Raw genomic sequence first — 19674 nt, 5'->3', positions numbered from 1 at the left:
GGAAACGAGACATGCGAAACCTTATTCTACTTTCATGGGACATGTAGTTTATTATGGGAAATACACCGAGCAAGCTGTGCGTTGGTAGCCCATTTTAAACTACAAAGCCCATGATAAATATTATCGACCCACCCCCTTTTCGCTAACTCCCTCCCCCTACCGCCCCTTGTTTGTTGCCTGGCTAAAGATGGCGTTAGCGGCTAACCAAGACGATTGCTTTTTGTTTCACAAAATTTATTCCGCCATTGCTAACAATACATTGATCAAATAGGCATTTAATTCTTCAAGTAAAGTGAAAAAATATGTTACATTGAGCAACGCACCTCTATTACATAGTATAACGTTCGTTTGGCCTCCTCACTATGTAGGCCTGTTTTTTTAGGGAGTGGACCGGACGTATTGGAACTACATCTCCCATGAGCACATTCCGAGAGAGCAGTCAGGTGGTACAATTTCTCTTTTTCATGCCGGTATCTGTAGTTTTTTGTCAACCGTGTTTTGGACCACATTACAACTGTGCATTTTGAAAACAACATGAATGAAAGAAACTATGGCTTTGAACAAAATGTGTAGCACTTGATCATTTGAAGCAAAGGGATAATTTCCTATCCTTCGTTGTATGTCTTTACAGATGCTCAGTGGCATCTATATCAGTCCAAAGTGGCGTGAGGAAAATTAAGAAGTGAATCTGGGATCTGCTGGCCAGTGACGACATGGCTGCGTCACCTGCGCAAGACACCTGTAAACAGACACGAGGACCCTCCAGAGAGGTGCGCTCCTCATCCCCAGAATCATCACTGACGTGGTGTTTGTATCACCTGTCCAAATCTTGTTCAGCCGCTGAGGACCAGAGGAATGAGACGGTGGACACAGAAACAGGAGGGGGGAAAGAGGTTGATAAAAGGACCAAAGCTGCCCAGTGGCGAGCACTGGTGGCCATCCGCACGCAGCACATCAAGGGTGGCTGTGTTGGGATTTCCCGATTCAGAACTCAGGGAGGGCTCAAGCCCCTCTTGAACCTTCTCAAGCACCCTGAGTGCTCCAAGAAGACCCTGGACCTGGCTCTCAGTATCCTTGCCAACTGCTGCACTGAGTTAGAGACGCGTGTTGAGGTGAGATGGAAGGAGATTGTAGTTCTAGGAGATAATGTAGGCTATATATATATATATAGAGAGAGAGAGATATATATAGATATATATACATATTTTTTTTGATAATCTTTTACTTTTTAGTATGTGTTTTCCTTGCAATGTATGTAGCACTCTGAGATTTATTGAATGAAAAGTGCAATAATACAAATAAAAAATATAATAATTATTATTATTATATTCTTAGTATTTTCTCGGAGATAACCATTTCCTTCCATACATTTGTTTCTGTTTCATTTTCATTGTAGGTTCGTAAGCTTGATGGAATAACTGTTGTGGGTAAGTGAACATATAAATGCTGAGAATGTATTTATTATTGAGAAACACTTGTAATCACACCTGTGATGCAATCATTCCTGTCAGATATCACAATGTAGATTGTATCCATTGTCAAGAGGAGTCTAAAAGCCCTGCTAGTGGCCCCTATTCCTCTTTACACCCAAGAACCAACAGGACCAAATGGTTTGCATTGACTGTGTGTGACACACACACACACACACACACACACACACACACACACAGTATATGTACAGACATACACACTGACTACCAGATACTAGTACAAATCAAGCGAGCAATAAGAGCCCATAACTGTATAAAGCTGAATAAATACAATACAATCATAATACTAGAAATGCACTCTGTCCAGGTGCCAACTTGTGCGCAAGCAGAGCGTGCCATGAGGTGCACTCACACCACCACTGGCATCACAGCTTCCAAAAAGTAACTGATATATTATGATATATGCCAATGACATCACCACTGGCATCACCAGGAATACTGGTCCCCTCATTGCCTGTTGTAACCCTGTTAATGATGATGTTGCCAGAGATGCTGGTTCCTGATTGGGCCACGGTCTTAAACAAGAGAGGACACCGACATACATACATTACATACCCAGCCCATCGCAGTACTTGCGCGCTCTGCTTGTGCAAGTAAATACTACACACTCCTGAGAATGGTGTATAAATATAGATGACTTGACACTTAAAGGGGAGAACCACCCATTCTCTATATTGAATGTCATTAATATAACTTGTGTATATACCTTGTGTATGTATATACCTTGAGTCTTGCCTAGAACTGGAGGATTGATTTTGGGGTTTGCAAAGTACACTGTGATGACATCACGTTTTTTTTCCTTTCCTCAGTTGATATCCTGAAGAGAAATGTTACCACAGAGACCATTCAGAATAGAGCGGCTCGGGCTCTGGGGAACTTGGCTATGGATCCAGAGAATTCAGCTCTCATCCATACTGCTGGTATGTTTGCAAATGTCATTGTTGATATTTACCAATCAGTTCTGATTTGGTTAGGGCAGCCACATTTCTTTCTGTGGTTCATGGATGTTATGTTTTAGTAAATTCTTGTAACCCCAAAGCCACATTGACCTTAAGTTGAATCATAATAAATCCTAGTTCTATTGTATAATGTTTCGGTCCAACTATACTGTGTTTTACCATCAAAAAGTTGTTGTGTACATTCTGGTGACTGATTCTTTGGTTTTCTTCATTTCATTTACAGGTGGTGTTCCCCTTCTCCTCCTCTGTCTTTCTGTGTCCTCCTCCCCATCCTCCCTGACAGATACTCCAGACAAAGCCCCCTGCCCTGAGTTGTTGTGTGCTCAGTCAGCTGCCCGTGCCCTGCAGTACCTCTCTGATACACCCTCTAACCGCCTCTCGCTGCTCACTCAGGGGACATTAACTGCCCTGGCTCCACTCATAGCTCCAGAACACCCAGATGGGCTGAGGCGGGCAGCTCTCAGGACCATTCATGAGCTAACCCGGGGCTGTAGCATCCAGTGCGCCCGCGAAGTCTCTCGCTCGGGCGTCGTCACGCAACTTGGTGTCATGGCGTCAGGGGAGTCTGACAGTCCTTTTGAAGAGCTGGCACTGAAAACCTTGGCCAACATGTGCTCCCAAGGCTGCTTACGTCCTCTTATGGGGTCACAGGGGGTCATTCAGAAGTTCACGGAAGAGGTTAAGAAAGACCCCCTTAGTAAGTCTGGCATTTTCCTCAGGGCACTCTGCTTGTGTTGCAAGGAAGGTGTGAACCGCTACAAAGTGACGGAAAGTGGCGGGTTGGAGGCGCTGATTGCTTTTTTGGCCAGACACCAGAATCATCCACTTTCCCGATTAGTAATTTCTGCCTGTGCCGACTTTATTTACGATGAAGCTGCCCTGGAACAGATGCAGGAATTAGGGCTAGTCCCTCTGCTGATTTCTCGACTGGTTGAATTTGCTAAAGGGGAGGAGCCATCGTCTGAGAAGATTGATGGAACTCCTACCTCCAACATGTCTCCCTCAGATCTCCTGTCCCCATCTTGTTTTGAATGTTTTGACTTCCCAACTGAGGTGAACAGGAGGGAGGACCAGGGTCCTGGATCATCCAGTTTTCTAAGTTTGAGGTGAGTGAAGAAAAACAAATGGAAACTAGAAAGATGCAATTGGAAATTGCAAGTGCGGTTGTCTATTTATTGCCTGCATAGCCAAATTGTCATGTGATTCTGTGAAGCTTGACCAATCCTCAAGCTAGCGCCACTCTATAATTGTGACGTCACCGAGAATGCTTCTTCCTGATTGGCTAAAAGTTCATCCAGAACATTAAGAAGTAAACTGGGCTAGTGTTGCCTAACCACACTAACAAATGACTCAGACACTTAAACTAGACCAGGTCAACCTGGTTGTGCCAGACCCCGGTTCTGCCAACCCTCTGGGCCTATAAATTTAATGGTACATTTATAGGCTGTCTGTCCCTTTATAGGCTGTCTGTCCCTCCCTCATGTCATCATCATTTGTGACATCATTGTGACCAAATATGGAGAAAAGAGGGAGGGACAGACCGACAGACAAAGCCTTTTGCTTTGTCTGTCGGTCTGTCCCTCCCTCATGTCATTGTGATGACATGAAGGCTTTGTCTGTCGGTCTATCCCTCCCTCATGTCATCATCATGTCATCATCATGACCATCTATGGAGAAAAACAGGACAGACCGACATTTGCTTATGTAGGCCTACCCATTTCATGGGTCTGGCAAACATGTTTGTGTAGGAAAAACACCTTCACTCCAAATTATTCTAAAACATATTGTGCCTTTTTGTCCAGGTCCTGGTTGGTATCTGAGGGTCTGATCACATCTGAGGGGGACCTGCTTGAGTCTCCATCTGGAGTTGAAGGAGACTGGGGGAAACTTCAGATCCCGCCTTCTGCATCTCCTCAAACATCATCCACAAACCCTGATTCTCATTCCCCCATCAAAAGCCCCTGTCAGTCCCTTATTAACCCTTCCTTCCATCCCAAACACATTCAACCATCACCGCAGCCCCTCCTGTCATCCTCATCTAAGAGCCCAGCTCTGTCTGCCTCCACCCCCCAGCCTGATTCCATCCTTTCCTCGCAGTCCTCCAGTACACCCTCTCTTAAAATCCAACTCTCCACTCCCTCATCTCTGTCCTCCCCCACTAAAACCCCACAAACACCCATTTCCCCATCAAAGAGCTCTTCTTCACATAAGAAGAGGTCCCGGGTCCACACACCAGCCCGCCTTTTGTTTACTCTGGAAACTCCGCCCTCAGTACCCCGACCTTCCCAGACCGAATACAACCCGTACCACCCTGAGCCCTGGGCCCCAGAGTCTCACATCTTGCTGCTGCTCTCACGCTTCTCTCACGCCACTGACCCCAGCACTTCGCTGATCAACTCGGGGACAGTCTCTGGCCTGTTGTACTACCTCACCCGCCACAAGGATCCCAGTCTTAGGTGCTTCCGCATGATGTGCAGACTGAGCTGCAACCCTTTATGCCTGGAGGCGCTGGTCAGAACTGGCTCAGTGGCTCTGATTCGTCACTATCTCTGTCAGAGAGAGGAACTGTCAGGAAGATGGGAGAAGCAGACTAAACGAGTAAAAGCCAAAGTTAAACAGCTTGGTAAGCTAAATCTCAAGTGTTGTACACAGTAAAATCCTCTGTGTTTATTTATACATTTATAAGTCAGACTGTGTACTAATTTAACCATAAGGGTCCATTTGGTTACATTTGTACACTCTGAGTTGAATTAACTGAGGTTTTTAAAGTGTATCTCTACACAAGTTCTGCTCTACTTAATGTATTGTTTATATATAATTGGTAATTGTCTTTTTGTTCCTTTAGGCATTGCTCTACTGAACAATCTGCGTGTTCAGTGTGAGTCTGGGTTTGGTTCTGGGGTTCTGGCCCATATGATCCTCTCTGGTTCAGAGTCAGACAAGCTGATCTGTGCACTGTCTTTGCCACTAGTCAACAGGTGAGTTGTGGAATAAAGCCAGTGTGAAACACTGTTCAAGAGATAAAATGAGTTAAATCCTAATCATACTATACATGTATTGCCACACACAATTGGCTAGATTACCTCTGTATTCAGCTAATTTGACATACCCTCTATTTTTCCTATTATAGTAACAAAGCTTTCTTGAAGAAACTTCTCTTGGATCACGGTGGGCTACGTTTGGCTCTTCAGCCCCTGGGTTGTGATGTGGAGGATGAGGAAGATAAGGCTGTTGACTGTGTGCTTTCTGAGTGTTTTAGTTCCCCCCATTTAGCCCACGCATCTCGGCCCCATTCGCTGTACTGCTCTCTCCTGATTGGATGCCTGTCTAGCCTGATGGGTAGCCTCAAAACAGAGCTAGAAAGTAGACAGCCCAGGACACTTGGTTCAGCCAAAGCTCTCTCAGATGGTGCAGCTGGAAGATGTTCTCCCCCTCCCTTGAAAAAGCCTCGCCTAGATCGATTTTGTCCCTACCAAGACTCAACCTTCGACCTCTTCTTCCTGCTGGACGATGGGACCCAGGTGTCGGCCAACAGAAATGTCTTGGCTGGAATGGAAGGAACAGATGCAGTCGGGTCTGAGTACTTCAGGGCTCTTTTGAAGGGTGGATTTGGAGAGGCACAAGGCAGCGCTGGTGCAGTTATCCCTATTAAGGATGTTAACAGAGGTATGCTGATACCAGTACTACATTACCTGCATGGCTGTCGCCTGGCCAACGACACAGAAAACACAAAAGAACAATATGGAGAGATGGGGGTTGGAGGACGATGTGAGGTTTTGGGATCACTGGCATTGGAAGGTCTGGGTATCTGCCCAGAGGTCACAGAGGAGCATGTAATGGAGGCGCAGACCTTCCAGAGCACACCTTTAGGTGAGATGATGATTGGAGCATGTAGATTCCTGGTGACTGAGCTACAGAGGGAGGCAGAAGATCTCGGCATCTCTCTTCTCCAGTCTTGCTTCACAAAGTCTGCTAGTGGAGCTGCAATGGTTTCCACAGAGGGAAAACGGGAGAGCGGTGCATTTAATATGGACTTAGAGGGGGAGTCTGCTGAGGAGAGCTTAGCTAATCGTACATCCAGTTTGGAGCTGAGCGTTATCGAGCCGGACCCAGAATATGCTGCATCCGATTCCCCTCACCAAACGGATCGCAAACAGCCACCTGCCCCGGGACCACACCACAAGATCAACAGGGCTCTTAGGTCGAGTGCAGACGGGACACCAATCACCAGTGTCCGTCTGGTTACCAAATCAAGCCGTATGTCAATCATGGAGAAGTCCTTGACCCCGCAAGCGTTAAGGTCATCGCCAAAGAACTCTATGAAAACCTCTCGGGACTCTTCCTGCTCTACAAAGGCCAGTGATGGAAGTTGCTGGCCCCTTCATGCTCTCCTCCCCCAGATGTACTGGTTCTCCCTGCAGTACAGTTTTCCAGGCCTGGGCAAGGCCTGCCTGCTACTCCTGCTGGGGTGTCAGGGCTTCCCTCAGCCCTTCCCTTACACCTCTGCTGGAGATTGCCTGCATAGACTGGTCAGAGAAGCAGACTGCACAGAGACCCCAAAACAGGAGATAATGAATTTGGCCACAATAGCTCTGACCTGAGGGAATAAGGGAGTCAGTGCATGATGATTATGAGACTAGAGGGCATATGAGAAGTGATGCTTGTAAGAGGGCATGTGCTATAGCTTTCAGACAAGATACCATTGTGATAAATCTTAGAAAAATGACTCTAATAATGCAACTGCAGGTTCAACGATAATTACATGGAAGCAAGCAAGCTGTATGTCTTTCAATTGAAAGCCTTTTTTTCCCCCAGCACAGTTTACAAATTAATTCAGATTTGTTTGTTTATACTTATCAAGCTTCCTTGTAAATTGACAGCTTAGTTGCCAGCATTGCAACACTGTAACATGAAATGTAATTTCATCAATTCATCAAGACGTTTTGTTTTTTCCACCCCATTTTTTTTTTTAAGTTTAATGGCATTTATAAATATCATTTAGCTGTAAGAAATGCAACTATCAGGGTTTGGTCTAGGTGCCATTTGTGTATTTTGTACATAAGAGATAAGAGAAGCAGATTGGAAGAAGCAGATTGGAATATCAGAAATGTATGCACAGGTTTCCCCTGACCCATGTAAATTATGCTCTTGAATAAATACATTGAAACCGCAGTATTTAAAATAATCTTATGCTGTGTTCATTTAGTGATTTACGAATCTTGTTCATGCATTGAAACAGAATCAATGCATATTGTAAATCATAAATTCAGACTGACACTCGTTTCTTTTGTATGAGGTGCTAATTTCTTAGTCAGTGATGGATACAAGCTACAGTCATTAACCCCCCACCACAACCATCTAAAAACAAATGAAATGCCACTCATTGTGATGAAGTCAAATATCTGGGTTTATTATTTTATAGTTTGGCCCCTAGGTTGCTAGAATTAAACCAGGTAGCTACAAAACGAGTGAATGCAACATCAGAAGACTGCATAGTGATCCTTTCAGTGGTGGGAGCTCTCATAGCCATCAGGGAGTGCGTTTGTGTGAGGGTTATGGATGAGCGAGTGGTTTCCATCACCCCAGGGGAATTTCTGGTAAGGAGAGATGACAATGTTTCAACAAAGCAAATGGAGATATATAGATACACTTAACATTGTATTCCAGAACAACTTAATGTGTAAGTTTGCAATGAAAAAGTAAATATTTGAAATCTGCAGCCAGTAGACTCTACTACTGAGGTACAATTAACAAGGCCCACCTTGGTACGGATGCGCAGGTGTGGATATGGAACAAACTTGGGATCTTCGTGACTGTGTTGCATCCTCATGTATGCATTGAGCATGCAGACGGCAACACCAGGAATGGCCAACACGCATGTCAAGATCTTCCAGGTTCTTGCTGTGAACAAATTGAAATGTTTAACATGACACGTGATTTAATGGGTTTTGAATGAAATGTATGCACAATTAATCCATTTCCCTGAAGGAAATTAAAGTTATAGTGGAGACTAGGTAATTAAAATAAATTACAATATTATATCTGTCAGTTCAGATCTTGTGGATCCTCATGCATTGCCACTGAAATGAATCAACTTCCCTGATAACATGCAAAGCAGACAGAACATACAACATATGTCACAATCACATGTTGAGGCCTGCCAATTTTTTAAATTCAACAAAACCATTATGTGGCCAAGTGATGCTGTAGTATAGCTGTGGATCGTCATCAGGAAGGTATATTATTTGTAATTGACAGGAACAAGAAGACACACTGACCTCCTCCCTCATGGCTTGAATGTGACGCAGCAGTGCTAAGTGCCCGACGGGCTACCATGCCAGCAGTGGAGAGAGACATGGCTACCTGAAAACAGAAAAATAGTGTTACATTCTGAAAACAGTGTTACTTTCGGAAAAGAGGAAAACGGTGTTACATTCTGGCACAAACATATATAGGCAACAGAGCACACATGTTTCCAATATGAGGACTTGTGCAATGCACACTTGTGACAATGAACAGCATTTGTTTCTAAGCCATATGCTATGATGTCTAAGCCTTATGCATTTCATTCTACAACAGTTGGAAGTTTGCTCCAATTCCATTCAAATAAATGACAGTATTAATGTAAAACTGTAACATTACAATACAGACAAACAAACCTTTTGGATAGGAACAAGTGAAACTAATACAGGCATGTTGACAAACCATAACTGGGTATTAAATAATTTGTAAAGAGGGGAAAAAAGGATAATTATTGAAAGCATAATAAAGATTACATTTCTAAAAATGTCTAAGAAAACTATAGGCCTACTTTAGCTAAATGCCTGCCCTATTAGATCTAATGGTCACAAGCATGTAAATGCTCCTTTTTGGCCTGTAAATGTAAATAAATAACATGAAAACTTACTGTTGTTTAGTCACAGAGCCTCGATAGTCTTTAATTTGGTCGTATTTATTTGGAAAATCCACTTGTAGCCTATGTTGCTTTCTCCACCTTCCTACTTGTTTGTCCTTCAGTCTGTCCTGGGCTGAACTCAGTGCAGTAGTGGGTGAGACTCCTCCCTACTTTAATCTGTATCTGTGCCAAGAAACATGACGTTTATATTTGGGCAAGTGCACTGGGAAGTGGGAATGCAGACCTGTAAACAGAGGGATAGAGTCAATCCTCTTATTTTAGGACAATGCCACAGGTGTGAGTATTCAAGTACTGAGTGGCCATATGTTGTAATCTACACTGACTGCTGAGGTTGAAATAAGGTCGCTGAAGAGGAGGCCTGACATGACCCGATATTTTATATTTTGTGGGCTTGTAGATCGGTTATTGTACAAATTAAGCATAAATGCTAAGCATATGTTTGGCTAATTGAAGGGTCAAATTTAGTTAATTGATTAACTGAACTTCAGGTGGTGAAAAGTGCTGGAACGCTGAACGCATTCAATCTTCTAGCCCTGAATACAGGACTCTCATATACATGAGAGTCCTGGTGCCGCCTCAACATGAGGAGTAGTGGGCAATCGAGCCCTTAACGGTTTGAGCTAGGAACGTCAGATTTCAAAAATAAAGTGCTTACCTAAGACAACTTTGATAACAATTTGACGCCGCACAACGTTCATTACACGCCGCTACCGGATTGTTGAATAAAAAGCATTTTTGTCCGAAATTATTTAGCTTAACATAGGACTTCCGCCTCTAGTGGACAGTCGCGTCATCGCATCATCTCCGTTCACTACAATGATCAACCGGAGATTACGCGACTGTCCACTAGAGGCGGAAGTCCTATGTTAAGCAAAATAATTTCGGACAAAAATGCGTTTTATTCAACAACCGGGGAGCGGCGTGTAATGAACGTTGTGCGGCGTCAAATCGTTAGCAAAGTTGGCTTGGGTAAGCAGTTTATTTTTGAAATCTGACGTTCCTAGCTCAAACCGTTAAGGGCTCGATTGCCCACTACTCCTCATGTTGAGGCGGCACCAGGACTCTCATGTATATGAGAGTCCTGTATTCAGGGCTATCAATCTTCATGGCACTACATGACCAGTTGCTGTTCACAATGCGACAGCTGCATTGCATGATATCACTGATGTGATTACAAATGAGCTCGTGAGAAGCCATTTACTGATTTGCCCTCTTATAGCTTTGACAAAACTCTCTCCCTAATCCTCACCTTCTCCTTTAATCTTCTCCTAGCCTCACAAAAAGCAGCAAACGCCTCAAGAGTGTAAAAAAACAAAGATAGCAACACATGGAACTGGGTCTATTTGTACACAATTTGTATTGATACTATATTGACAGCATGGTGGTGAGGGCAGAGTTTATGGTAACTCAAACAATATGAGTGACAGGTGTGACTGCTAATCACAGGGCTGAACCATCCTTTTCCTGGATCTTGATTTACACTTGGACCAGGTCCATCTGGACCTTGCCTAGCCTGTCCCAGAGTAAACTGTCTGCCAGAAAACCAATATTATGACTGTCCACCAGATGGAGTAGTATAACTGTGATTCAACCCTCTGATCAGCAACATCTGCAATTCTGCATTATGGGCTGCCTCTCCTGTGAACTGCCTGTCTTGTGTCATAATTATGTTGTACAAAAGTGAAAGAACACCACTTTGCTTTGCAATGAGTTCTCCTTGTTTACCCGGTATCTGGACACTGTTGGGTTTATCGCTTACAGAAATAATTCAGATTTCATTTGAAGTTCAATAAAATGCCAGAGGATACATATAGTTTTACAGACAGGTTGGAGATGTTTATGGCTCATAATTCTGAAATGAATGTGTAAAGGGGATATAAGTCAAATATTGAGTAAATTGTATGTTTCTAGAAGATATTTTGTTCCAAAGATTATGTTCAGTGGACAAAGCTGCAATAACCAAGATCTCACCAAAATAATGTAAAGCTGCAATCTGAAACTTGTTTTAATGAATAAAGTGATATCTTAAACAATCTGTATGGTATCTAGATGTTATTATGTTAGTATAGTATAAATAGCACATCTGAAGTGGTTGGGCTTGACCCTGATGCTAGGTAGTCAGGCCGTGACCCCCAAAATAATCATATTTGAACTGGGGACCCACCCACCCTGACGAGCACTAAGAGTTGAGGCATTACATTTTGTATAACACGATTCTATTGTGAAAATAGCAGATCTACAACGCCTCGCGTTGTGAGGCGTTGTGAGAATGTAGATCAGCTATTTTCACAATTTCTGCCTTTAATATTTCATAGACAAGATTGTGTGCACATCTCAAGCCTATATTCAGGCCAGGTGCTGGACATCAAGGTATCAGATAATGGAAGGAGAAAAACGCCCGCACACTGTTCATATGCTCCAAAAACTTACTTTTATTATAGGCAACTGGCTGCAACGTTTCGACTTTACGTCTTCATCAGGCAAAAGTTCTTTTTGCCTTTTGCCTGATGAAGACGTAAAGTCGAAACGTTGCAGCCAGTTGCCTATAATAAAAGTAAGTTTTTGGAGCATATGAACAGTGTGCGGGCGTTTTTCTCCTTCCATTGCCTTTAATATTTGACAATTTGGCCAATGTTTAATTTGTCATTTTAGAGGTATTAAAAAGTCCTTAAATTGTCACTTTAGAGATGTGCAGATACACTTAAACTTTATGTTGGTTTGTTTACTGTTGAGTGAGAAAACAATGTTGCACATTAAGTTAATCATCTGGGGACCCCACAAAATAATTTGGGGACCCCCTGGTTGAGAACCACTGAGGTAGGACACCTACTGTTTGACTGGTAGAATTGCCTGAAGCTCATAAGCACAATACCTCCCCTGGTCAAGCAGGGAATTCTTCTTAACAGAGTTGTAGAAATGTTGTCTCCCATAACGAGAGACCGGGGTTCATATCCTATAGGTAGAACATGATGCATTCCAACTTTAAAGTCAACAGATGCATGTATACCAGTAAGAAGCCCTAGGGAGAGAAGCAACCTCTCCCTAAAGGGCGAGGTTGCGCTGAAACAACAGAGACTGACACAAAATGTCCATATATGGGCATTCCCAGATATGGGCTTAATATTGATCAAAAGTAGAAAAATATGCACATCTCTTAATGAGGTGCTGGGTGAGAAATAGCACAATTGAAAAAGAAAACCTGCATACTCTGCTCCAAATGACTGAATATTTATTGACGACGTTTCGAGCTACAAGCTCTTCATCTGGTCAAAACTCGCGCTATGTGTCTTAATATTGATGACATCAGAAATCTCCATATATGGGCATAAAAGGGACACGGTCAGGAATTCATTTGCAAGTGTGACTCGCGTCACGACAACCACACTGGTTATCATGAGACTAACACAATATGTCCATATATGGGCATTCCCAGATATAAGGATATAGGCTTAATATTGTTGACATCAGGGATCTTGGCCATATATGGAGCGTGGTGTTACATGAGGTGTGACGGACGGACATGATCTGCAGGTTTTCATACTAAATGTGACCTACGGTCGCAATTAGCCTACTTGTTAGAACAGTGCAGGGGGAGAAGACGACAGCCTCCACGTGGACTCCCCTGCAAGTAACAAGAAGATCTTGTGAAACAAATGTCGCCACCCAATCATCAGGACGAAGATACACGAAAGAAGAAGTTAAACAGTCTTTTATAAACATTAGTCCTTGTAATTAATGTGCCTGCCCCTGTTTTAGCAGCCATTTACATATCTACTGCACTGTGTTCTATTCGTCTGTCATTCAATGTTATATGAGATACTTAAATGGTTTCCTGTGGAAATAAGCTTAGTCTTTTCATGGATCTACTTTTAGTAGACCTTGTACCAGTGAACTGTACCGTCATGAAACTGTACCTTTTCCTATGCAAACTTCTAATAAAGTCTTCAATCAATCAATCAATAGCCAGGACTGAAGTCAGTATAGGGTTTGGTTTAGTCATGCCCAGTCTGAACATCTAGGGCCACTGTTATTGTGGGCAAAAGCCACGTGTTACTGTAAGAGTCAGTGTGCACTGGAGAGACTGACACACGCGGAAGCGTGTATGCATTACAAGTGGCATTCATGGATGTAAATTTAGCTCTCCTTCAGACATTACTGCAACAACCCCAGCTGGAGTAATCTCACTTATCTCAGTCACACGATCCAGGTCACAGCACCAATGCAACAGTGTCATTAATGCCAGCAACTTGAACCCTAGCTGCCTCTTAACACAAGTTTGCATCCAGTCTGAAGCTGACGAGTCCTGTGCCTGCCAGCATTTAGCTGGGCACACTGCCGAATAAGCCAAATTGAAAGGTCTGCTGTTTGAATCAGACCAAGGATAGTGTTTCACACATGTTGAGAGACATACAGCATAGACTCAACACAGAACAATGCACATGGGAAACACAAACACACACACACACACACACACACACACACACACACACACACACACACACACACACACACACACACACACACACACACACACACACACACACGTACCGTAGTGTTCAATGAACTCAGCAACAGCATAAAACATTAAAACCTTTTACTCCCCTCAGAGACACATTTTCTGCCCAAATTTGCCAATTTGGTAGAATTACTGTACATTTACAATGCAGCTTTATACACTTAAATCTGCGTCACATTTAACATGTTTGGTATAGAAATAGATGCACCTTAATGGGAAAGTTTGCGAAAGTTTGCGAACAGAATAGGTCTAGGCTCACTGGCACAAATGTAGAAAGAGCTTTATGTGGATTGTGGACACAGAGAATTCAAGGAGGAAGAGGAAAGATAGATGAACGGCTGTCAAGAAAGCGACATGGTCACCTGAGGGGGAGGTAGAAGCAATTGAGACCCAGTGAGTTTCCAGTACAAGTCTAGAATTGGGTGCAAAGAGGTCAGTGGTTTAATTAGTTACACAGCTTTCCTCACAGTACACTTTATTCTTCTATATTAACTCTATATACGCCAAAAAGTGAAAATAGCTGTTGCGGTGCGATGTGTTGTGAGCTTGTACATCTACTGTTTTCACTATTTTTGAATATCATTATTTACTTTAAAGTTTGCCTATAATGACATGCCCAAAATAGGGATGCCAGGTTGAACGTAGTTCATCATACTTTATGTGTGGCCATCTGACTGATACTGCTGTGTGACAGGCCTAATATAGCACACCTGCCTAATGTGATTCAAAGGAGAAGGACGATGAGTTGATGTGAAAGCCTGAACTGCAATAAAAGGGTGTTACTGTGTGCGTTTTTTATTTATTTTTTAAAGGCTGAGCTAGACAGGGCAATGCCTGTCAGACTTTGGCGGGGCAGCCTTGACTGTAGACACTTGAACAAACCATGAGGACACCGAATCCACCATCAATATTGTCACTGTCTGACTCAGACAGCAGGGGCCTTGGCTGAGGATGCAAGGTTGTCGAAACGATGTGGACGAGTGGACATTGCTTTAGGCCTTCGCTCGAGTCGACAGGTTGCTCAGAAACAGAGAATTATTTTGACAAAGGGACTGTTCTGTCTGTTATTCACAATGTACATGTTTGTTACAGTCCAACGAACTAGTAAGCCAGACAATTTGCACTGGTGCTAAAAACCGCTAACTGAGATGTTCATAGCACTTTCCCAAGAACATGCAAAGGGTGCAGACCCGGAAATAAACAAAAAGTGAACAGGGGCATGTGAGAAATCAGGGGGCAGAGGTTGTGCCAACCAATGAGTGTGTGTGCAAAGTTTGGCATGGATAGGGGTAATGGTGCCAGAAATAAGAGTAGGGCCAAAAGTGTGACAAATGTGTTTAATGTTTTAGATTCTTCAAAGTAGACAACTTTTGCTTTGATAACAGCTTTGCACATGGCATTCTCTCAATCAGCTTCATGAGGTAGTAGCCAACTAGAATGGCTTTCCTACCGTCTGGAAGAGTTCCCATCTGCGGTCCATCTCTGCAGTTCATCTCACAACAAAAAACCATCTCAGTTGAGTTTAGGTTAGGTGGTTGTGGAATGTGGAGGCCAGGTCATCTGAAGCAGCTCTACAGGTAGAAGGTCCTGGGTTCGATTCCTGCCGGGGGACGCTGTGGGCGCTGGGGGCGTGTTCCCTCCGCCGTGTCATCAGTGCCCCTATGTGGGGTTGGCGAAAAGGGCTTTGCTGTGTGGAGTTTGCATGTTCTCCCCGTGTCTCCTAGGGTAAATACCCTCACAAAAACATGCGGTAATCTTGGTCGGGGAAATGAACTGGTTGGAATAACTTGTTCCTTCCATGTGTTATGTCCAACCGGGGATGCTCCCCCCTGTCAGTTGAAAAGCAATCTGGCGAGCCATCGCAAAGAAAGGGCGAAGCCCACTCGGTCTGTCTCTCTTCCTCAGAAGCGTAGCGACTCTGAGGCTGTCTCGAGAGATTAGTTGAAAAGAAGCGGCCTGCTCACTCCTCATGCACTGAAGGAAGTATGAGCTCAGTTCAGGGCCCTCCCCAGGCATGGCAGAGGGAGAGCAGAGCCCGGGATTGCAACTTAGTCAATTGGCACTGGCTGAAAAATGGGTTACAAAATCACGGGATAGTCTTCCCACTATTGTTTCCACTAAGCACAAACTAGATAAGATGACCACTCCAGGTTATTACCCCATAACTCTGATTGAGAGAATAATTATCAAGAGTAAAGTAAAGAGCAAACTTATCCAAAATGTAGCTACTTTGAGAAATATTTACTTTGAATATTTATTTCAACTTTGAACAATAAAATATTCTGGTTTGTACAACACTCTTTTGTTTACTACATCATTGTGGGCTCGCTTTGTAAAAAGCGAGACCAGTATGTTCTCCCAAATCTTTATTGCGACCGTCAGGGAGCAGTTTACTATGAAAACCTCCACCGGCCGTCCGTCCGTCCGTCCGTCCGTCCGTCACACCTTTGTGACCATCAACAAACGTCACACTTTTGTTGATGTTTAAATCGAAGAGTCTTGGTCAAATACTTCTGTTGGTTTCTGCACTGATCATTTATACAATTCAGCTGTGTTTGCTCGTGTCATCATGATGAGGTCATAAATCAGCCATGCCCAAATATAGATTTTACGGGTTTACATGCTTACTCAGTTATTCGTTATGTGAAAGTCCTATGACGTCTATGATATCTGACATCATCATACATACATTCCCTTTTATGCCCATAAATGGAGATCCCCTCTGTAGAACCAGCCACTGACATCACTGTAATGTCAGGGGAACCAAATCCCTTTTATGCCCATATATGGAGATCCCTGTGATGCCAGGGGAACCAAATCCCTTTTATGCCCATATATGGAGATATGGAGATCCCCGTGTTGCCAGGGTAACAAATCCATTTTATGCCCATATATGGAGATCCCTGTGATGCCAGGGGAACCAAATCCCTTTTACGCCCATATATGGAGATCCCTTATGTCATCAATATTAAGCCCATATCTGTGAATATCTTTGGGTACCAGATGTCTCCATATATGGTTAAATGGTCCGATATACATCACTGGCCAGAAGACCAAGAAATGGTGCAACCTCGCCCTTTGCTTTTCTCCCTATAGGCATCTTACTGGTAGGTAGTTTAATGAGGGATGCAGTATGGTGGTAGGTAGGTAGTTATGGCCTTTGATGTAAGATTTTCACTTTCTAGGATAACTATATTTGCTATTCCCAGATGATGCCCTTTTAGGGTACCCCTCATGCCCATATATGGAGATCCCCAGGCTTTACTAATTAACATAAGTTTTATGCCCATATATGGAGATCAGTGTCCCAATGTCATCAGATATATGGGCATAAATGGACACAGGCAAACTAGATGGGCTGTATGGATATCCAGATGTGTGATGTAAGTGTTTTATTCCAAATGTGGCACCCCACAGACATATTTCCAGAAACAAAATCCCTTTCATGCCCATATATGGAGATTTCTGATGTCATCAATCCCAGGCCCTGTAAAAAACATGGTTGCTATGGTATGAGCAACTTATGTCTCCATATATGGAGATTCAACTTCAATGAGTAACCATGGCAAACTGTCAACTGCCCGTATGTCTTGATAATTGGTAAAACAAACTTTTGGCCTATTCGTTGGTCGCTTATCTCCCGATTAGGGAGTCTTACTGGTACAGTAAGGTTATTCTCCTCAAAACTGGCCGACAGTACAAAGGCAGGGCCTGGCTTTAGCCAATGAGGGAGCAGCGTTCTAGGTGACATCACCACCAACAAGTGCAACCTGATATAAATAACACCCACATGAAATCTTCTGTAGTTTTTGAAATATTTAACTTTAAGCACCCAATGCATTTCCAATGGGAAATGAATCTGGAGAGAGAAGATCCCTCAGTATCTGAGGGATTGAATGTAGGAGTCTCAGAAGTAATGTTGGAGTTCCCGTTGGGCAGATCTTTATGCCACTACATGAATATGGTGTTCCATGTTGGAGTGCCCGTTGGGTAGATCTTTATGCCACTACATGAATATGGTGTTCCATGTTGGAGTGCCCGTTGGGTAGATCTTTATGCCACTACATGGTGTTCCCTGCGAGCCCACACTGTTTTGTGGAACAGTATTTCTAGTTCTAGGTGTTCTTTAATAGTTTTGATGTGTTCAGCAGACGCACACAGTACTTGCACGCTCTGCTGGCGCAAGTAAAGAGAAGAATATACTGGCAGGGCTGCTCTGTCCAACTCTGCCATCCCATGGGCTGGGTTTTGGCTTTGCACTAAGCTCTGCCTGGGCCGTATATTTTCCTGGGTCGTATATCTGCCCATGCACAATGTCTGTACCCCCCCATAACCCCTCAAGGGCCAGTTTCGTCATCTTGAAAGCAGTGTGATGTTCAGTAGTAACTTTTTATTTGAACAGGACATTCAGCACCAGGGAAGTGTTAATTAGTAGGTTATCTTTAGGATGTCAATTCATTGAGATTAATTGTCTTAATGTGCTGTTGAATTGGAGGCCTTGGCAATTACTTCACGGATAGGTTATGTTAATGGGTCTAACTGTTGTCTAGTTGCCTGACCTATGGGGTGGGAAGCCATAGATCACAGGACTGGGCCAGACTCTCTCTGTCAGGCCATTCTTTCTCAGTATGGGTTTGGCAGAGTAATGGCAATTTGGCAGGAAGGCCCGTCTCTCTCCCTCCTCTTCTTTAAACTCTTTCATCAGGCTTGATTCCATATGAGTGTTTACTCAGCTCTCTCGCTGAGCAGTGTGCTCCACTTCTCAGAATGCCTGTTCTTGCTGACCCCAAAGCCCCTCTTAACTTCTCAACTAAGAGGTTATTTTGGGTAATGTCAAAGTCCTGCTTTCTGACTGGAGTTCAACGAGTTATGGTATCATCCTTTTGTAGGTGTCTGCAATGTCTCTTTTCTCGGAAAACAAAATGTCCTCCTAACAACATGATGGGCTTGAATATTGTATGCTGATTTCACAAACCACTGTCCTATAAGGCCAGACTCAAGCACCCTGCAGACAGACTTTTTGGACAGACCAGAGCGTGTTATGTCTGTCTGTGCTTCTTTGTCTTCTTATCCCATTTTAGTTATGCTTCGTAAAGCTGAACACTAATACCAAGCCCCCACAGAGGTGGCCCAGAGCATCTTACAAGCTGGAAGCAGCATGTTACTGGAAGAGTGTGAAACCAAAAATAACACTTTAAGTCCCTGGTCTTTGGTTGTGACTAGCAATGGAAAGCGACATGCCAAGCCAATAATGTTTTACACTAAGGTTATGTCAGCTGGAGCATGATGCCATGAGCATAAGTCACTGCTTTTGGAAGTGATTCAACCAAGGCAACACACGTTGGAGATTGGATAGGTTATTGAGATAACTGGTGGGCACTTAATTGAGAGCGACAAACAGTATGTTTATCAACATTCACACAGACACAAACAAAAGCACACATACGAGGAACACAAACAGACAAAGAATTACTCTCTTTTTCCGTCTCACCTGAATGTTTTGTGGGCACATGGTGTTTCTTTCCGACTACGAGCGACCACACTGAAACAGCCCTCCAGATGTCTCTTCAGTCTTCACACATTGCAGGCCCTGTCCTCACCTCATCCGAGTTAATGAACCAGCAAACAGGTGGCTGTACAGTATGTCTGACTTCTCTTTACTTTACCTGTCTCGGCTGTCTGTAATCTGAATCAGAACCGGTACCTACTCATGTCAAAGCGTCAGCGTGAAAGCTTAAAGCACTCCATGCAGGTTTTGTTTAGGGCCGCAGTAAACATGAGTAGAAATAAATA

At 43.5% G+C, this 19674-nt stretch overlaps 2 protein-coding genes across 2 annotated transcripts; one reads left to right on the top strand and one right to left on the bottom strand.

Moving 5' to 3' along the window:
- Positions 1-696: 696 nt before the first annotated feature.
- armc5 (armadillo repeat containing 5) lies at positions 697-7050 on the top strand (the record flags this gene model as incomplete). The annotated part of the gene is made up of 7 exons (XM_080723270.1): positions 697-1112; positions 1397-1427; positions 2300-2410; positions 2673-3555; positions 4252-5072; positions 5295-5427; positions 5580-7050. Exons 1-7 carry the CDS (start codon positions 714-716, stop codon positions 7048-7050), a joined length of 3849 nt encoding a protein of 1282 aa, XP_080579396.1. The 5' UTR covers positions 697-713.
- Positions 7051-7838: 788 nt separating this feature from the next.
- Positions 7839-9488, bottom strand: cox6a2 (cytochrome c oxidase subunit 6A2). Its single transcript, XM_080724015.1, has 4 exons — positions 9357-9488; positions 8728-8812; positions 8211-8350; positions 7839-8043 (listed from the first exon to the last, which is right to left on the bottom strand). The coding sequence occupies exons 2-4, from the start codon at positions 8804-8806 to the stop codon at positions 7954-7956; spliced, it is 309 nt and encodes a 102-aa protein (XP_080580141.1). The 5' UTR covers positions 8807-8812; positions 9357-9488; the 3' UTR covers positions 7839-7953.
- Between the last annotated feature and the right edge of the window lie 10186 nt (positions 9489-19674).

This window comes from Nannobrachium achirus, assembly GCF_963921795.1.
Source record: "Nannobrachium achirus genome assembly, chromosome: 4".
Classification (NCBI taxonomy): Eukaryota; Metazoa; Chordata; class Actinopteri; order Myctophiformes; family Myctophidae; genus Nannobrachium; species Nannobrachium achirus.
Note: the sequence above shows the minus strand (reverse complement) of the source record. Positions and strands in the feature narration are given on the sequence as shown.